Source organism: Bison bison, unplaced genomic scaffold (genome assembly GCF_000754665.1).
Source record: "Bison bison bison isolate TAMUID 2011002044 unplaced genomic scaffold, Bison_UMD1.0 scf7180017864224, whole genome shotgun sequence".
NCBI lineage: Eukaryota > Metazoa > Chordata > Mammalia > Artiodactyla > Bovidae > Bison > Bison bison.
The window spans coordinates 767,752-783,507 of record NW_011494796.1 but is presented as its reverse complement, the minus strand read 5'-3'; the positions used below and the strand labels follow the sequence as shown (position 1 = coordinate 783,507).

General features: G+C 43.3%; 1 protein-coding gene across 1 annotated transcript in view; it reads left to right on the top strand.

Moving 5' to 3' along the window:
- The window catches only part of ATP10A (ATPase, class V, type 10A), a gene marked incomplete at its 5' end in the record, with an annotated part of 181,888 nt that overhangs the window by 149,398 nt on the left and 16,734 nt on the right, over window positions 1–15,756 (top strand). The window contains 3 exons of the mRNA XM_010845848.1: window positions 4,747–4,850; window positions 4,928–5,054; window positions 6,568–6,752. Coding sequence (XP_010844150.1) covers window positions 4,747–4,850; window positions 4,928–5,054; window positions 6,568–6,752 — 416 coding nt within the window. The remainder of the gene's footprint in view (window positions 1–4,746; window positions 4,851–4,927; window positions 5,055–6,567; window positions 6,753–15,756) is intronic.

Sequence of the window (15,756 nt, the reverse complement as noted above, 5' to 3'; positions counted from 1 at the left end):
CACTTGACTTCACATTCCAGGATGTCTGGCTCTAGGTGAGTGATCATACCATCGTGATTATCTTGGTCGTGAAGATCTTTTTTGTACAGTTCTTCTGTGTATTCTTGCCACCTCTTCTTAATATCTTCTGCTTCTGTTAGGTCCATAGCATTTCTGTCCTTTATCGAGCCCATCTTTGTATGAAAGGTTCCCTTGGTATCTCTTAATTTTCTTGAAGAGATCTCTAGTCTTTCCCATTCTATTATTTTCCTCTATTTCATTGCACTGATTGCTGAGGAAGGCTTTCTTATCTCTCCTTGCTATTCTTTGGAACTCTGCATTCAGATGCTTATATCTTTCCTTTTCTCCTTTGCTTTTCACTTCTCTTCACAGCTATTTGTTAGGCCTCCTCATACAGCCATTTGGCTTTTTTGCATTTCTTTTCCATGGGGATGGTCTTGATCCCTGTCTCCTGCACAATGTCAGGAACCTCATTCCATAGTTCATCAGGCACTCTATCAGATCTAGTCCCTTAAATCTATTTCTCACTTCCACTATATAATCATAAGGGATTTGATTTAGGTCATACCTGAATGGTCTAGTGGTTTTCCCTACTTTCTTCAATTTCAGTCTGAATTTGGCAATAAGGAGTTCATGGTCTGAGCCACAGTCAGCTCCTGGTCTTGTTTTTGCTGACTGTATAGAGCTTCTCCATCTTTGGCTGCAAAGAATATAATCAGTCTGATTTCGGTATTGACCATCTGGTGATGTCCACGTGCAGAGTCTTCTCTTGTGTTGTTGAAAGAGGGTGTTTGCTGTGACCAGTGCGTTTTCTTGGCAAAACTCTTATTAGTCTTTGCCCTGCTTCATTCCATATTCCAAGGCCAAATTTGCCTGTTACTCCAGGTATTTCTTGACTTCCTACTCTTGCATTCCAGTCCCCTGTAATGAAAAGGACATCTTTTTTGGGTGTTAGTTCTAAAAGGTCTTGTAGGTCTTCATAGAACTGTTCAACTTCAGTTTCTTCAGCGTTACTGGTTGGGGCATAGACTTGGATTACTGTGATATTGAATGGTTTGCTTTGGAAACGAACAGAGATCATTCTTATCATTATTGTGATTGCATCCAAGTACTGCATTTCAGACTCTTTTGTTGACCGTGATGGCTACTCCATTTCTTCTAAGGGATTCCTGCCCGCAGTAGTAGATACAATGGTCATCTGAGTTAAATTCACCCATTCCAGTCCATTTTAGTTCACTGATCCCTAGAATGTTGATGTTCACTCTTGCCATCTCTTATTTGACCACTTCCAATTTGCCTTGATTCATGGACCTGACATTCCACGTTCCTATGCAATATTGCTCTTTACAGCATAGGACCTTGCTTCTATCACCAGTCACATCCACAGCTGGGTATTGTTTTTGCTTTGGCTCCATCCCTTCATTCTTTCTGGAGTTATTTCTCCACTGATCTCCAGTAGCATATTGGGCCCCTACTGACCTGGGGAGTTCCTCTTTCAGTATCCTATGATTTTGCCTTTTTGTACTGTTCATGGGGTTCTCAAGGCAAGAATACTGAAGTGGTTTGCCATTCCCTTCTCCAGTGGACCACATTCTGTCAGACCTCTCCACCATGATCCCCCCCGTCTTGGGTGGCCCCACAGGGCATGGCTTAGTTTCATTGAGTTAGACAAGGCTGTGGTCCTAGTGTGATTAGATTGACTAGTTTTCTGTGATTATTGTTTGAGTGTGTCTGCCCTCTGATGCCGTCTTGCAACACCTACCATCTTACTTGAGTTTCTCTTACCTTGGACATGAGTATCTCTTCATGGCTGCTCCAGCAAAGCGGAGCCGCTGCTCCTTACCTTGGACCAGGGGTATCTCCTCACCACCACCCCTGCTGACCTTGAATGTGGAATAACTCCTCTAGGCCCTCCTGCGCCCCTGCAGCTACCGCTCCTTGAACGTGTTATAAAGCTGGTGCTAAATTCTCTTAACGTTTGCTTGTCTGGAAAGTTTTCAGTTTCCCCATCAAATCTGAACAAGAGTCTTGCTGGGTAGAGTATTCTTGGTAGTAGGTTCTTCTCTTTCATCAGTTTAAATATATCGTGTGATTCCCTTCTGGCTTGTAGAGTTTCTGTTCAGAAATCAGCTGGTATCTTGATGGGAGTTCCCTTGAACGTTATTTGTCATTTCTCCCCTATTGCATTTAATATTTTGTATTTGTCTTTAATTTTTGTCAGTTTGATTACTGTGTGTCTCAGTGTGTTCATCCTTGGGTTCATCCTTCCTGGGACTCTCTCTGCTTCCTGGACTTGGTTGACTGTTTCCTTTCCCATGTTAGGGACATTTTTAGCTATTACCTCTTCAAATATTTTCTCAGGTCCTTTTTCTCTTCTCCTACTGGGACCCCCTATACTGCAAATGGTGGCACATTTAATGCTGTTTCAGAGGTCTCTTAGGTGGTCTACATATTTTTTTTTTCATTCTTTCATTTTTATATTCTGTTCTGTGACAGTGATTTCCACCATTCTTTCTTCCGGGTCATTTTTCCATTCTTCTGCCTCTTATTCTGCTCTTGATTCCTTCTAGCATATTATTCATCCCTGTTTGTATGTTCTTTAGTTCTTCTAAGTGTTTGGTAACATTTCTTCCATCTGCTCGATCTTTGAGATCCTGCATCATCTACACTATCATTACTCTGAATTCTTTTTCTGGAAGGTTGCCTATTTCCACTTTATTTAGTTGTTTTTCTGGGTTTTTTTCTTGTCCCTTCATCTGGGATATAACTCTCTGCTTTTTCATGCTGATTCACTTTCTGTGATGTGGTTTTTGTTTCAGTTACTCTGGTTCTGTGCTTCTTGCTTCTTCTGTCTGCCCTCTGATGGAAGCGGCTGAGGCTTGTGTGAGCTTCCTGATGGGAGGGACTGGTGGTGGGAAAAACTGGGTCTTGCTCTGGTGGGCAGGCCCTTGCTCTAAGCTGCAATCCAAGAATCTGCTGATGGGTGGGGTTTCACTCCCTCCCTGGTAGTTGTTTGGCCTGAGATAACCCAGCCCTCTTTACAGGCTCCATGGTAGGGAGAACTCCAAGAGGGTTTACGCCAAGGGGGCCCTTCCTGGCCTGATGCTGCTGGAGCCCCCAGCCCTGTGGGGAGCCCCTGCTGACTCATGCCTCCACAGAAGACCCTCCAACACTAGCAGGTAGTTTTGGTTCAGTCCCCTTTGGGGTCACTGCTCCTTTCCCCTGTGTCTTGGTGCATGCAAGATTCTGCTCGTGCCCTCTAAGACTGCAGTCTCTGTTTCCCCCAGTCCTGTGCAAGTCCTATAGTCAAATCCCGCTGGCCTCCAAGGTCAGATTCCATGGGGATCCCCAGTCCCTTTGTCAGATCCCCAGGCTGGGAAACCTGATGTGGGGTTCAGAACCTTCACAGCAGTGAGAGAACTTCTATGATATTATTGTTCTCTAGTTGGTGGGTCACCCATCTGGCAGGTATGGGATTTGATTTTATTGTGATTGTGCCCCTCCTCCCATCTCACTGTGCTTTCTTCTTTGTCTTTGGATGTGGGATGTCTTTTTTTAGTGGGTTCCAGCATCCTCCTGTCAATGGTTGTTCAACAGCTAGTTGCAATTTGGGTGCTCTCCCAGGAGGAGATGAATGCACATCCTTCTCCTCTGCCGGCTTGAACCAGAAGTCTGACGAGGTTCTTTTTAAAATAACGTCTAACTTTAAGTTCTATATTGAACGTGTATACTATTGACAAGTAGTAAAACAGGTGCTTGCTAAATCTAGTGGTGCACATGTTTTCTGGGCACCTCTTACTGGAAGTGTTGGAGTAAATCATAATGAAAGGTTACTCCTGTGACATTCCTGCCTAATTAATTGGAACAAAATTCTGGCCAGCATTCCACTTGCAGCCAGCTACAGTGAGACAGAATGGGGAGGGCCACTGACTCCGTAACACACTCATACTCTTATCATGCACAAAGTAAAGCGTCTTTTGACTTCTCACTAACAGTTATTAACCCGAGAACACATTGGAGTTAAGAAGGTGTATGTCACTTTGCCATGGATTCCACAGTGGTAAGGCTCAGGATTAGCACTTCTGCAGTCTGGTAATAAACAGCCAGGTCTGTTCTGCACCTGGATCTACAGAAAACAGGAAAGGGTGAATGTTTGGAAATCTCTTACTAGCTGATAGCTAATTTCATACCTTTTTCAAAATTATGGTTAAAGAAAACAACATAACATTAGTTTACCATCTTAACCAGTTTTGAGTGTACAGTTCAGTAGTGTTGAGTATATTCGCATTGGTGTGCAGCAGGTCTCCAGGAATTTTCATCTTGCAAAACTGAAGCTCTGTATAGCTCCTTCCTCCCCTGCTCCCCAGCCCCTGGCAACCAGCTTTCTACTTGCTGTCTCTCTGAGCTTGGTTGTTTTGTGATGTTGTGTTGTGTTAGTCGCTCAGTCATGTCTGACTCTTTGCAACCCCATGGATGGTAGCCCACCAGTCTCCTGTTTGTGGGATTCTCCAGGCAAGAATACTGGAGTGAGCTGCCATTCAGACTTGAAAATGCAGCTCTTTTCTCTCCCTGGATGGGAAGAGTTCCCAACTAGACCCTGATGGTGCTGAGCTCTCAGCTGTGGAAACCTCAGCAGTGACCGTCACTACAGACTGATTTCAGCAGGCCTGGCATCTGAGAGAACCAGGGCATTCCACTGGGCTCTGTTCTCACTCATTTTTTTTTTTTCTCCTACTTCCAACTTAGATGACGCCAGAGGGAGGCATCAAATGAAGATCCGCAGCAAGACCCAGAATTACCTCAACTTGTATGCGGTGGAGGGCCTGCGCACCTTGTGCATTGCCAAGAGGGTGAGTAGGCAGCTCCACGGAGGGGCAGAGCCAGCAGCGGGGCACGGCCCATGCGCTCATCAGCGGGTCTCACCCAGGTTCTGAGTAAGGAAGAGTATGCCTGTTGGCTGCAGAGCCACTTGGAAGCAGAATCCGCTGTGGACAACCGGGAGGAGCTCCTCTTTCAGTCCGCCATTCGCCTGGAGACGAATCTGCATTTGTTGGGTAATTATGTTCTCGAGCCGGCTGGTGTCCTGTAGGGCGGGGTGGAGTTTGCAGCATCCCGGGCAGAGAGGTACCCTGGCTCTAGTCCACAGCAGCTCTGCACACACTGGTCTTCATTAAGTACCCCGCTGGTCTGACACTGGGCTTCCCTTGTGGCCCAGCAGTAAAAAGCCACCTGCAATGCAGGAGACCTAGGTTGGATTTGTGGGTCTAGAAGATCCCCTGGAGAAGGAAGTGACAACCCCACTCCAGTATTCTTGCCTGGGAAATCCCGTGGACAAAGGAGCCTGGTGGGCTACAGTCCAGAGGGCTGCAACAGAGTCAGACATGACTTAGTGACTAAACAACAAAACAACTGGTCTGACATTAGCACACCCCCCGGGCAGGGCTATGCTCCATTGAACATTCTCCTCTCTGGTCAGTTTTTGGGTGATTCCCTGTGCCACCTTTCTGGGCACCATGTCAGACTTTCCTCCCCTAAAACCCTGCTTTCCCACCAAAAATAGAGATAAGAAGCAAGGTTTCTCAACAACTGATGCTTAAAATGGTCCCTCCATCCCAGGAACAATCAGAAACTGTTAGACTCAGACAGGGCTGCCTTTTATACATAAAAGTCAACTCTCTCATATCTTTTAATATAAAGGCACTAATCCCATTCTTGAGGGCTCACTCTCATGACCTAATTGCCTCCCAAAGGCCCCAGATGCTAATGCCATTACCCTGGGGATTAGGGCATCAACCTATGGACTTTTAGGAGGGACACAGACATTTCAGTCCATAGCAGCATCCCAGCACAGGGAACAGCATGCATAAAAGAGAAAGGCAAGGCTGACAAGGAGGCCTCAGGCAATGCTGCACTTCTAAAAGAAAGATGGAGACCGTCTCACCAAGCTGGAATCAGGAAAACCAGGCTGGCCTAGAGGACACTTTTCTGCACTAAGTGGTGTATTTTTCCTAAAATACTGAGACTTGCATGGGAAAAATCTGCTCCTTAATTTTTATGTTTGTGGAAAAAGCATATTCAGGATAATGTTGCTTTCAACAAATAATGGGCCTCTGTGGTCTGTTTCAACAGCTAATGGTAAACACTGTTGAGAGCCATCACTGTGGGCTCATTTACCAGAAGCTTTCTACAGGATGGATAAGCTTGAAAACTTTTCATCCCTCTGGGTATGGTCATTCTCACCATCCCCCCACAAGCTTTATTTCCAAGCTGTCTGTAAGTTATAAGTTCACTGCATGTTAGGAAGCCTTGGAGGTGTTCTGTTCAGTGTCCAGAGAATTAATGTTTAGTGCTCCCAGCTGTCCCTATTGTATGGAGTCAAGAGTTGGTGAAGGTACCCCCATATCCTGAATGAGGAATCACCCCAGTGCTTCCAGAGAAGATGGACCTCAGCAGGGTCCAGTCTGCAGGGTGGGGCCAGCACCTCTGCTGAGCTGGAGTGTAGTACTCATGCTGGTCAGGGCAGGGGCCCGGAAGCAGGGCCTCACCTACACTGGTACCTTTGAGCAGGTGCCACTGGGATTGAAGACCGCCTGCAGGATGGAGTGCCTGAAACCATTGCTAAACTGCGTCAAGCAGGTCTGCAGATTTGGGTTCTCACCGGCGACAAACAAGAAACAGCCGTTAACATCGCTCATGCCTGCAAACTTCTGGACCATGACGAGGAAGTCATCACCCTGAATGCTGAGTCCCAGGTAGGTGGATGTTAGGGAGCCTGCTTTGCCGAGGCAAACCCCACACCCTGCAGCCCCAGAGAGGAGCAGGAAGGAACGCCTTCCATTTCTGGCACTTGCTGTGAGGTGGGCCTTTGCTCTTCACCTCTGTTTATACCTGTGTTGTGTTTCTTATTGTCTTGGAAGATGTGGGATTTGCTGGGACTTCTCAGGAACACTTCTGAGCTTTATAATGCAGAGTTCAACCAGCTTTTTCCTGAGCTACTGTCCAGCCAGCAGTATCAGAGTGTCTCATGAGGTCTCATGGAGCGAGGGCAGCTGTCCATTTGGCATTGGCATTCCCAAGACAGCACGTGTTATCTCATTAATGCCCCAGCAAGACTTGAGTTGTCATTCCTCACCTCTTGACTGAAATCCCCCCATGTAGAGGGTGAGTCTCCTCCCACAGGCTCTTCCAGAGTGACTCTTCTTTGGAACATCTTCTCCAAGGGATGAGGAAGTCCAGCCTTCATGGGTCATGCTTTATGGATCATGTAGGTATCACACGTAAGATGTGCCTTATCACAGAGTTTTCACCTTTGTTTTCTCCTAAAAGCTTTATAGTGTAGCATCTCACCTTTAGACACAATCTGTTTTGTGTAGAATTTTGTGTAATGTATGAGGTTTACATCAAACTGTGTTTTTCTGCATGTAGCTGGCCAGTTATTCAGGAACTGTTTGTGGACAGTTTGTCTTTTCTCCACTAAATTGTTGAAAACCTTTGTTAAACCTTTGTTGAAAATCAGTTGCTCCTATTTGTTGTGTGTCTATTTTTAGATTTCTATTATTTTCCATACCTGTATCTATCCCTTCTTCAATACCATACTGTCTTGTGAGTTTTTAAATAAGTCTTAAAATAGGCATTATTTTGTTTAATCTTTAATATAATTTTCTGTTGATGGGCAGGCTGTGTTCCCTCTCTGTTGTTTGACCTGAGGCCAAACTATGGTGGAGGTGATGAAAGATAATAGCTACCTCCTTCAAAAGGCCCCCTGCATGCACTGCTGCACTCAGTGCCCCCATCAACAGAAAATTGGATTAAAGGTTTATTGAGCATGGCCCTGCCCGTCACAACAAGACCCAGTTTCCCCCTCAGTCTCTCCCATCAGGAACCTTCCATAAGCCTCTTATCCTTCTCCATCAGAGGGCAGATTAACCAATCTATTAAAACTATTAAAACTACCAAGCCTTGTCAAACCCAAGGAAACAATGAGAACACTGTGTAGGGCCACTCAAAATGCGCAGGACATGGTGAAGAGTTCTGACAAAACGTGGTTCAAGGAGAAGGGAATGGCAAACCACTTCAGCATTCTTGCCTTGAGAACCCCATGAACAGTATGAAAAGGCAAAATGATAGGACACTGAAAGATGAACTCCCCAGGTCAGTTGGTGCCCAACATGTTACTACTAGAAATCAGTGGAGAAATAACTCGAGAAAGAATGAAGAGACAGAGCCAAAGCAAAAACAACACCCAATTGTGGATGACTTGTGATGGAAGTAAAGTCCAATGCTATAAAGAGCAGTATTGCATAGGAATCTGGAATGTTAGGTCCATGAAATTGGAAGTGGTCAAACAGGAGATGGCAAGAGTGAACGTCGACATTTTAGGAGTTAGTGAACTAAAATGGACTGTAATGGATGAATTTAACTCAGATGACCATTATATCTACTACTGTGAGCAAGAATCCTTTAGAAGAAATGGAGTATCCATCACAGTCAACAAAAGAGTCCAAAATGCAGTACTTGGATACAGTCTCAAAAATGACAGAATGATCTCTGTTCGTTTCCAAGGCAAACCATTCAATATCACAGTAATCCAAATTTCTGCCCCGACCAGTAATGTTGAAGAAGCTTAAGTTGAATGGTTCTATGAATACCTATAACACCTTCTAGAACTAACACCCAAAAAAGATGTCCTTTTCATTACAGGGGACTGGAATGCAAAAGTAGGAAGTCAAGAGCTACCTGGATTAACAGGCAAATTTGGCCTTAAGTACAGAATGAAGCAGGTCAAAAGCTAACAGAGTTTTACCAAGAGAATGCCCTTGTCATAGCAAACACCTTCCAAAAACACAAGAGAAGACTCTACACGTGGACATCACCAGATGGTCAACACTGAAATCAGATTGATTATATTCTCTGCAGCTAAAGATGGAGAAGCTCTATACAGTCAGCAAAAACAAGACCAGGAACTGACTGTGGCTCAGACCATGAACTCCTTATTGCCAAATTCAGACTTAAATTGAAGAAAGTACGGAAAACCACTAGACCATTCAGGAATGACCTAAAGCAAATCCCTTACAACTGTACAGTGGAAGTGACAAATAGTTTCAAGGGATTAAATCTGATAGTACCTGAAGAACTATGGAAAGAGGTTCGTGACATTGTACAGGAGGCAGTGATCAAGACCATCCCCAAGAAAAAGAAATGCAAAAGGCAAAATGGTTGTCTGATGAGGCCTTACAAATACCTGAGAAAAGAAGAGAAGCTAAAGACAAGGGAGAAAAGGAAAGATAAACCCATTGGAATTCAGAGTTCCAAAGAATAGCAAGGAGAGAGAAGAAAGCCTTCTTCAGTGATCAGTGCAAAGAAATAGAGGAAAACAACAGACTGGGGAAGACTAGAGATCTCCTCAAGAAAATCAGAGATACCAAGGGAATGTTGGGCACAATAAAGGACAGAAATGGTAGGGATCTAACAGAAGCAGAAGATATTAAGAAGAGGTAGCAAGAATACACAGAAGAACTATACAAAAAAGATCTTCATGACCCAGATAACCACAATGGTGTGATCACTCACCTGGAGCCAGACATCCTGGAATGCAAAGTCAAGTGGGCCTTAGGAAACATCATTGCGAACAAAGCTAGTGGAGGTGATGGAATTCCAGTTGACCTATTTCAAATCCTAAAAGACTTTGCTGTGAAAGTGCTGCACTCAAAATGCCAGCAAATTTGGAAAACTCATCAGTGGCCACAGGACTGGAAAAGGTCAGTTTTCATTCCACTCCCAAAGAAACACAATGCCAAAGAATGCTCAAACTACTGCACAATTGCACTCATTTCACATGATAGCAAAGTAATGCTCAAAATTCTCCAAGCCAGGCTTCAACAGTAGATGAACCAAGAACTTCCATATGTTCAAGCTAGTTTTAGAAAAGGCAGAGGAACCAGAGATCAAATTGCTAACATCCGTTGGATCATTGAAAAAGCAAGAGAATTCCAGAAAGATATCTACTTTTGCTTTATTGACTATGCCAAAGCGTTTGACTGTGTGGACCACAGCAAACTGTGGAAAATTCTGAAAAAGCTGGGAATACCAGGCCACCTGACCTGCCTCCTGAGAAATCTGTATGCAGGTCAGGAAGCAACAGTTAGAACTAGACACGGAGCAACAGACTGGTCCCAAATCGGGAAAGGAGTACATCAAGGCTGTATATTGTCACCCTGCTTATTTAACTTCTATGCAGAGTACATCATGAGAATTGCTGGGCTGGATGAAGCACAAGCTGGAATCAAGATTGCCGGGAAAAATATCAATAACCTCAGATAGGCAGATGATACCACCCTTATGGCAGAGAGAAGTGAAAGAGGAGGGTGAAAAAGTTGGCTTAAAACTCAACAGTCAGAAAACTAAGATCATGGCATCCAGTTCCATCACTTCTTGGTAAATAGATAGGGAAACAGTGGAAACAGTGACAGACTTTATTTGGGGGGCTCCAAAATCACTGTAGATGGTGACTGCAACCATGAAATTAGAAGACACTTGTTCCTTGGAAGAAAAGCTATGACAAACCTAGACAACATATTAAAAAGCAAAGCTTATTACTTTGCCAGCAAAGGTCTGTCTAGTCAAGGCTATGGTTTTTCCAGTAGTCATGTATGGATGTGAGAGTTGGACTGTGAAGAAAGCTGAGTGCTGAAGAATTGATGCTTTTGAACTGTGGTGTTGGAGAAGACTCTTGAGAGTCCCTTGGACTGCAAGGAGATCCAACCAGTCCATCCTAAAGGAGATCAGTCCTGGGTGTTCATTGGAAGGACTGATGTTGAAGCTGAAACTCCAATACTCTGGCCACCTCATGCGAAGAGTTAACAGTTAACTCACTGGAAAAGACCCTGATGCTGGGAAAGATTGAAGGCAGGAGGAGAAGAGGAAGAAATGGTTGGATGGCATCACCTAATCTATGGATATGAGTTTGAGTAAGTTCCGGGAGTTGGCGATGGACAGGGAAACCTGATGTGCTGTAGTCCATGGGGTCACAAAGAGTTGGACACATCTGAGCAATTGAACTGAACTGATTTTGTTTAATTTCCAAGTGTTTGGAGTTTTCCTATTGGCTTTCTGTTATCAATTTCTATTTTATACCTGTTCTGTTGATTTCTGTCCATTCTTGTCATAGAATATGCTTTTTTTTTTCAGTTTTTTTAAATTATTTTTTTGATGGATAATTGCTTTACAGAATTTTTCTGTTTTCTGTCAAACCTCAACATGAATCAGCCATAAGTATACATATATCCCCTCCCATTTGAGCCTCCCTCCCATCTCTCTCCCCTCTAGGTTGATACAGAGCCCCTGTTTGAGTTTCCTGAGACATACAATAAATTCCTGTTGGTTATCTATTTTACATATGGTAATGTAAGTTTCCATGTTACTCTTTCCATACATCTCACCCTCTCCGCCCCTCTCGCCATGTCCGTAAGTCTGTTCTCTACGTCTGTTTCTCCATTGCTGCCCTGTAAATAGATTCTAACCATTTTTCTAGATTCCATATATGTGCATTAGAATATGATATTTATCTTTCTCTTTCTGACTCACTTCAGTCTGTATAATAGGTTCTGGGTTCATCCACCTCATCAGAACTGACTCAAATGTGTTCTTTTTTATGGCTGAGTAATACTCCACTGTGTAGAATGTGCTTTTTATTCTTTTATATTCATTTTTTAATGACCCAGGGTGTGGTCTTTCTTGGTGAATGTTCATATGCACATGGAAAGAATGTATGTTCTGTAATGTTGTTGGCTGGTGGGTCAATTAACTCCTGTTGAGAGATGGTACTTCTTCTATAATAAGAATTGGAAAACTGCCTTATGCCTCAAATCCAGCCTACTGCCTGTTTTTATGGTGCTGTATTTGAACACAGCCTTCTCTGTGTTTTAATATACAATCTTAGGCTGTGTTCATGCTATAATGGCAGTGTTGAGTAGTTGTCACAGAGACTGAATGACCTGAAAAGCCTGAAATAGTTTATTCTGTCCCCAAATGGTCACTCCATATATTTTGATTTCTGTTTGCATAGCATGCTTTGTTTGATCCTTCTGTTTTTAATCTACCTGTAGCATTACATTTGAAATGAAGCATTGTAATGTAATGTGGCATTACATTTGGACAATAGGTCATGTTTTCATATATTCAGACAATTCCTTTTAACTGGTATGCTTAGATCATTTACATTTACTCTAATTATCAATATGTTTGGATGCAAGTCTACTATTTTATCTTTTGTTTTATTATTCTGTTTTTTATTTTTCCATTCCTTTTTCTACCTTCTTTTGAGCTATTTGAACATTTTTTTAGTATTCCATTTTAATTTATCTTATGTTTTGACATCACTTAACTTTTTTAGTGTATTTACTAGGCTTATACTATGCATATTGGAGAAGGAAATGACAACCCACTCCAGTGTTCTTGCCTGGAGAATCCTAGGGACAGGGGAGCCTGGTGGGCTGCCATCTGTGGGGTCGCACAGAGTCAGACACGACTGAAGTGACTTAGCAACAGCAGCAGCATACTATGCGTATGTAAGTTGTCAGTCTACTTCATTCCAATCAGTGGAATGAAGAAATCTTATCACTCCATGTTTCCCTCAACTCTTTCCCCTAATGTAGCTATCTTATATACTACAGTTGCATATATTGAAATCCTCATCAGATGATATATACTTTTTCATTTCAATCTAAAAGCAGATTTTTAAAGACATCAAGAGGAAAAGAATGGTCTGTTATATTTACTTAAGTTAGATTATATTTATTTAAATTATATTTACAATTTTTGCTGCTCTTCTTTCATTTCCATTGTTTCAAGTTTCCTTGTGGCACAATTCCCCTTTCCTAGGGGGAACTTCTATTTTTTTAAATTTTATAGTGGGGTACAGCTGATTAATAAACAATATGATAACTTCAGGTGAACAGCAAAGGGACTTAGCCATACATATACACACATCCATTCTCCCCAAATGCCCCTCCCATCCAAGCTGTCACATAACATTGCACAGAGGTCCATGTGCTATACAATAGGTCCTTGTTGGTTATCCATTTTAAATACAGCAGTGTGTACAAGCCTATCCCAAACTCCCGAACTTCATCTGTTGTTTAGAGTAGGTCCACTGCTGGCAGATGCTCCTGCTTTTCTTCATCAGAGAATGTCTTATTTCACCACGGTACCCAGTGAGAAATCAGCAGTCATTTGAATCATAGCTAGTGAAGCATTATCTGGCTGCTTTCCAGTGTTTTTCTTTAGTTTTAGGCAGCTTCATTATGATATGTTTGGGCATCGATTTCTTTTGATTTATACTCTGGTATTTGCTAAGCTTCTTGAATCTTTGGGGCTGTGTCTCTCACCAGATTTGTTAAGTTTTCAGCCATTATTTCTTCAAACACTTTTTCTGCAGTGCACTTTCTCCTCTTCTTCTCAAAGACTGATGACATGTCTTTTGATATTTTCTCAAGGGTCCCACAGGCACTCTTCAGTTTTTAATTTTTTTTCTCTCATTCAAATTGGATAATTTCTCTTGTCTTTGAGGTCACTGGCTTTTGTTTCTGTTATTTCTATTCTGCCATTGAGCTCACTCAGTGGGTTTTTTTAATAAACTTTTTATATAGAATGGTTTTAAATTTACCAAAAGAATTGTGAAGATAGTACTGTTTCACCTACACCTAATTTTGCCTATTATTAACATCTTTGCAGTTAATAAATGGAGATTGGTATACAGTTGCTACTAAAGTCTGTGCTATATTCAGATTGTCTTAATCTTCATCTTATTGTCCTTTTTATTTTCCAGAATCTCATTCGGGACCCACATTACATTTAGTTGCCATGTCTCCTCAGGTTCTTACTGGCTACAACAGTTTCTCAGGCTTTCTTCTGGATGACCTTGACAGTTTTGAGGATAGATACAGTTAGATGTTTTGTAGAATGTCTTATATGGGAAATTGTCTGATGTCTCTCTCTTGATTCAAGTTACGAGCTTTGGGGAAGAAGACCACAGACAAAAGGTCATTTTCTTCATTTCGTCACATCATGTCAAGAGCATATTCTATCAACATGGCATATTACTGTGGATGTTAATTTTGTCTGGTTTTTTCCACCATAAGCCAATTCTTTTCACCCATTTCACACTGTCCTCTTTGAAAGAAAGTCATTGTGCATATTCCCACTTACAGAATGTGAGGTTATAATACCCCTCCTTGAGCACAGAGAAATTATATAAATTATTTATGTAATCCAATGATGGATACATAAGTGGAATCCAGTGAGCTTTACATTTTGATTAATGTGTTTTGGGGGTTCTGAAATTTGTATTTAATTATTCTTTACATCTTACGTTTTTTGCTGAGACTTTCTGTTCATTTCTAGAATTATTTCTTACTTATTGGAATCCTTTTTAATGACTGTTTCACAGGCTCTTTCAGATAATTCCAGTATATGTGTCATCTTGGCATTGACTTTGGTAGATTTTCTTTTTCCACAGCACTGAGAATTTCCTAGCTCTTTATCTGCTGATAAATTTGGAGTTGCATTGTGGGTATTTTAAATGGCACTCTGAAAGTAAAAGTGACAGTTGCTCAGTCATGTCTGACTCTTTGCAACGCCATGGACTATACAGTCCGTGGAATTCTCCAGGCCAGAATACTGGAGTGGGTAGCCTTTCCCTTCTCCAGGGGATCTTCCCAACCCAGTAATTAACCCGGGGTCTCTTGCATTGCAGGCAGATTCTTTACCAGCTGAGCCACAAGAGAAGCCCAAGAATACTGGAGTGGGTAGCCTATCCCTTCTCCAGGGGATCTTTCTAACCCAGGAATCGAACAGGGATCTCCTGCATTGCAGGCGGATTCTTTATCAACTGAGCTATCATGGAAGCCCCAGATGGCCCTCTGGTCACTTTAAATTCTATGGAGAATGTGTATTTTTTTAAGGCCGGTAATCAGTCCTCTTGGGTGCAGGCTGCAGGCTCCAAACAGCCTGGGGGTGTTGGGTTCAGTGTCGCTTTTGTTTAGCCTTTGCCAGGCTGTTAGAATCTGTCTCATATTTTTGCCCAACTCCTGACTCCTAACAATGTTCCACTACTTTCTGATTCTCTGGGACTCCCTCTGGCTGAAAGGCGAGTGTTTGAGTTGCCTTGATCTGCTTTGTGTCTCAGCACTGACTTCCGGGGCCAAGGTGGTGGTCGGACAGACAGAAGGAGGGCAGCGGCCGCCTTGCCGTCGGGGCCGCAGTTGGTCTGAGAAGAGGGACGCCTCCCTTAGCCCTCGGCGACAGGCGGCCCTGCCACCGTGGCTGTTCCTGCTGCTGCCCTGGAGCAGAGTCGCCTGGCGCTGCGTTCAAGAGAATTGAGGAAAATAAATAAAAATGGGGTTTCCTCCCTCTGCTCTGAGCATGGAAAATTCTCTTTTCTGGTTTTCAAGCCAGAAGTAGAGGTCTTCTCCTCGCACTGGAGCTTTCTTGTCCCGCTTCCAGCTTCTGTCCAGATGTCTGCGTGCTTAGAGTACCGGTCTCCTTCGCCAGCCTGACCGCTGCCGTTTACTCTGAGTCCTCAGCGCCACTTGGTGACTCTGTCCGGGTGCCACCGCGGGCTTCCGGGTTGGGGGCAGGATCCGCTCGTTCAGTTCTGCCTTGCCAGGGCTTTGTGCTAGGACCGGAGCGTCCGGATTGGTCTTGCTGTGGGGACCCGCCTTCTCCGTAAAGCCTTCCCGGGCACCGCCCCCCCCCCCC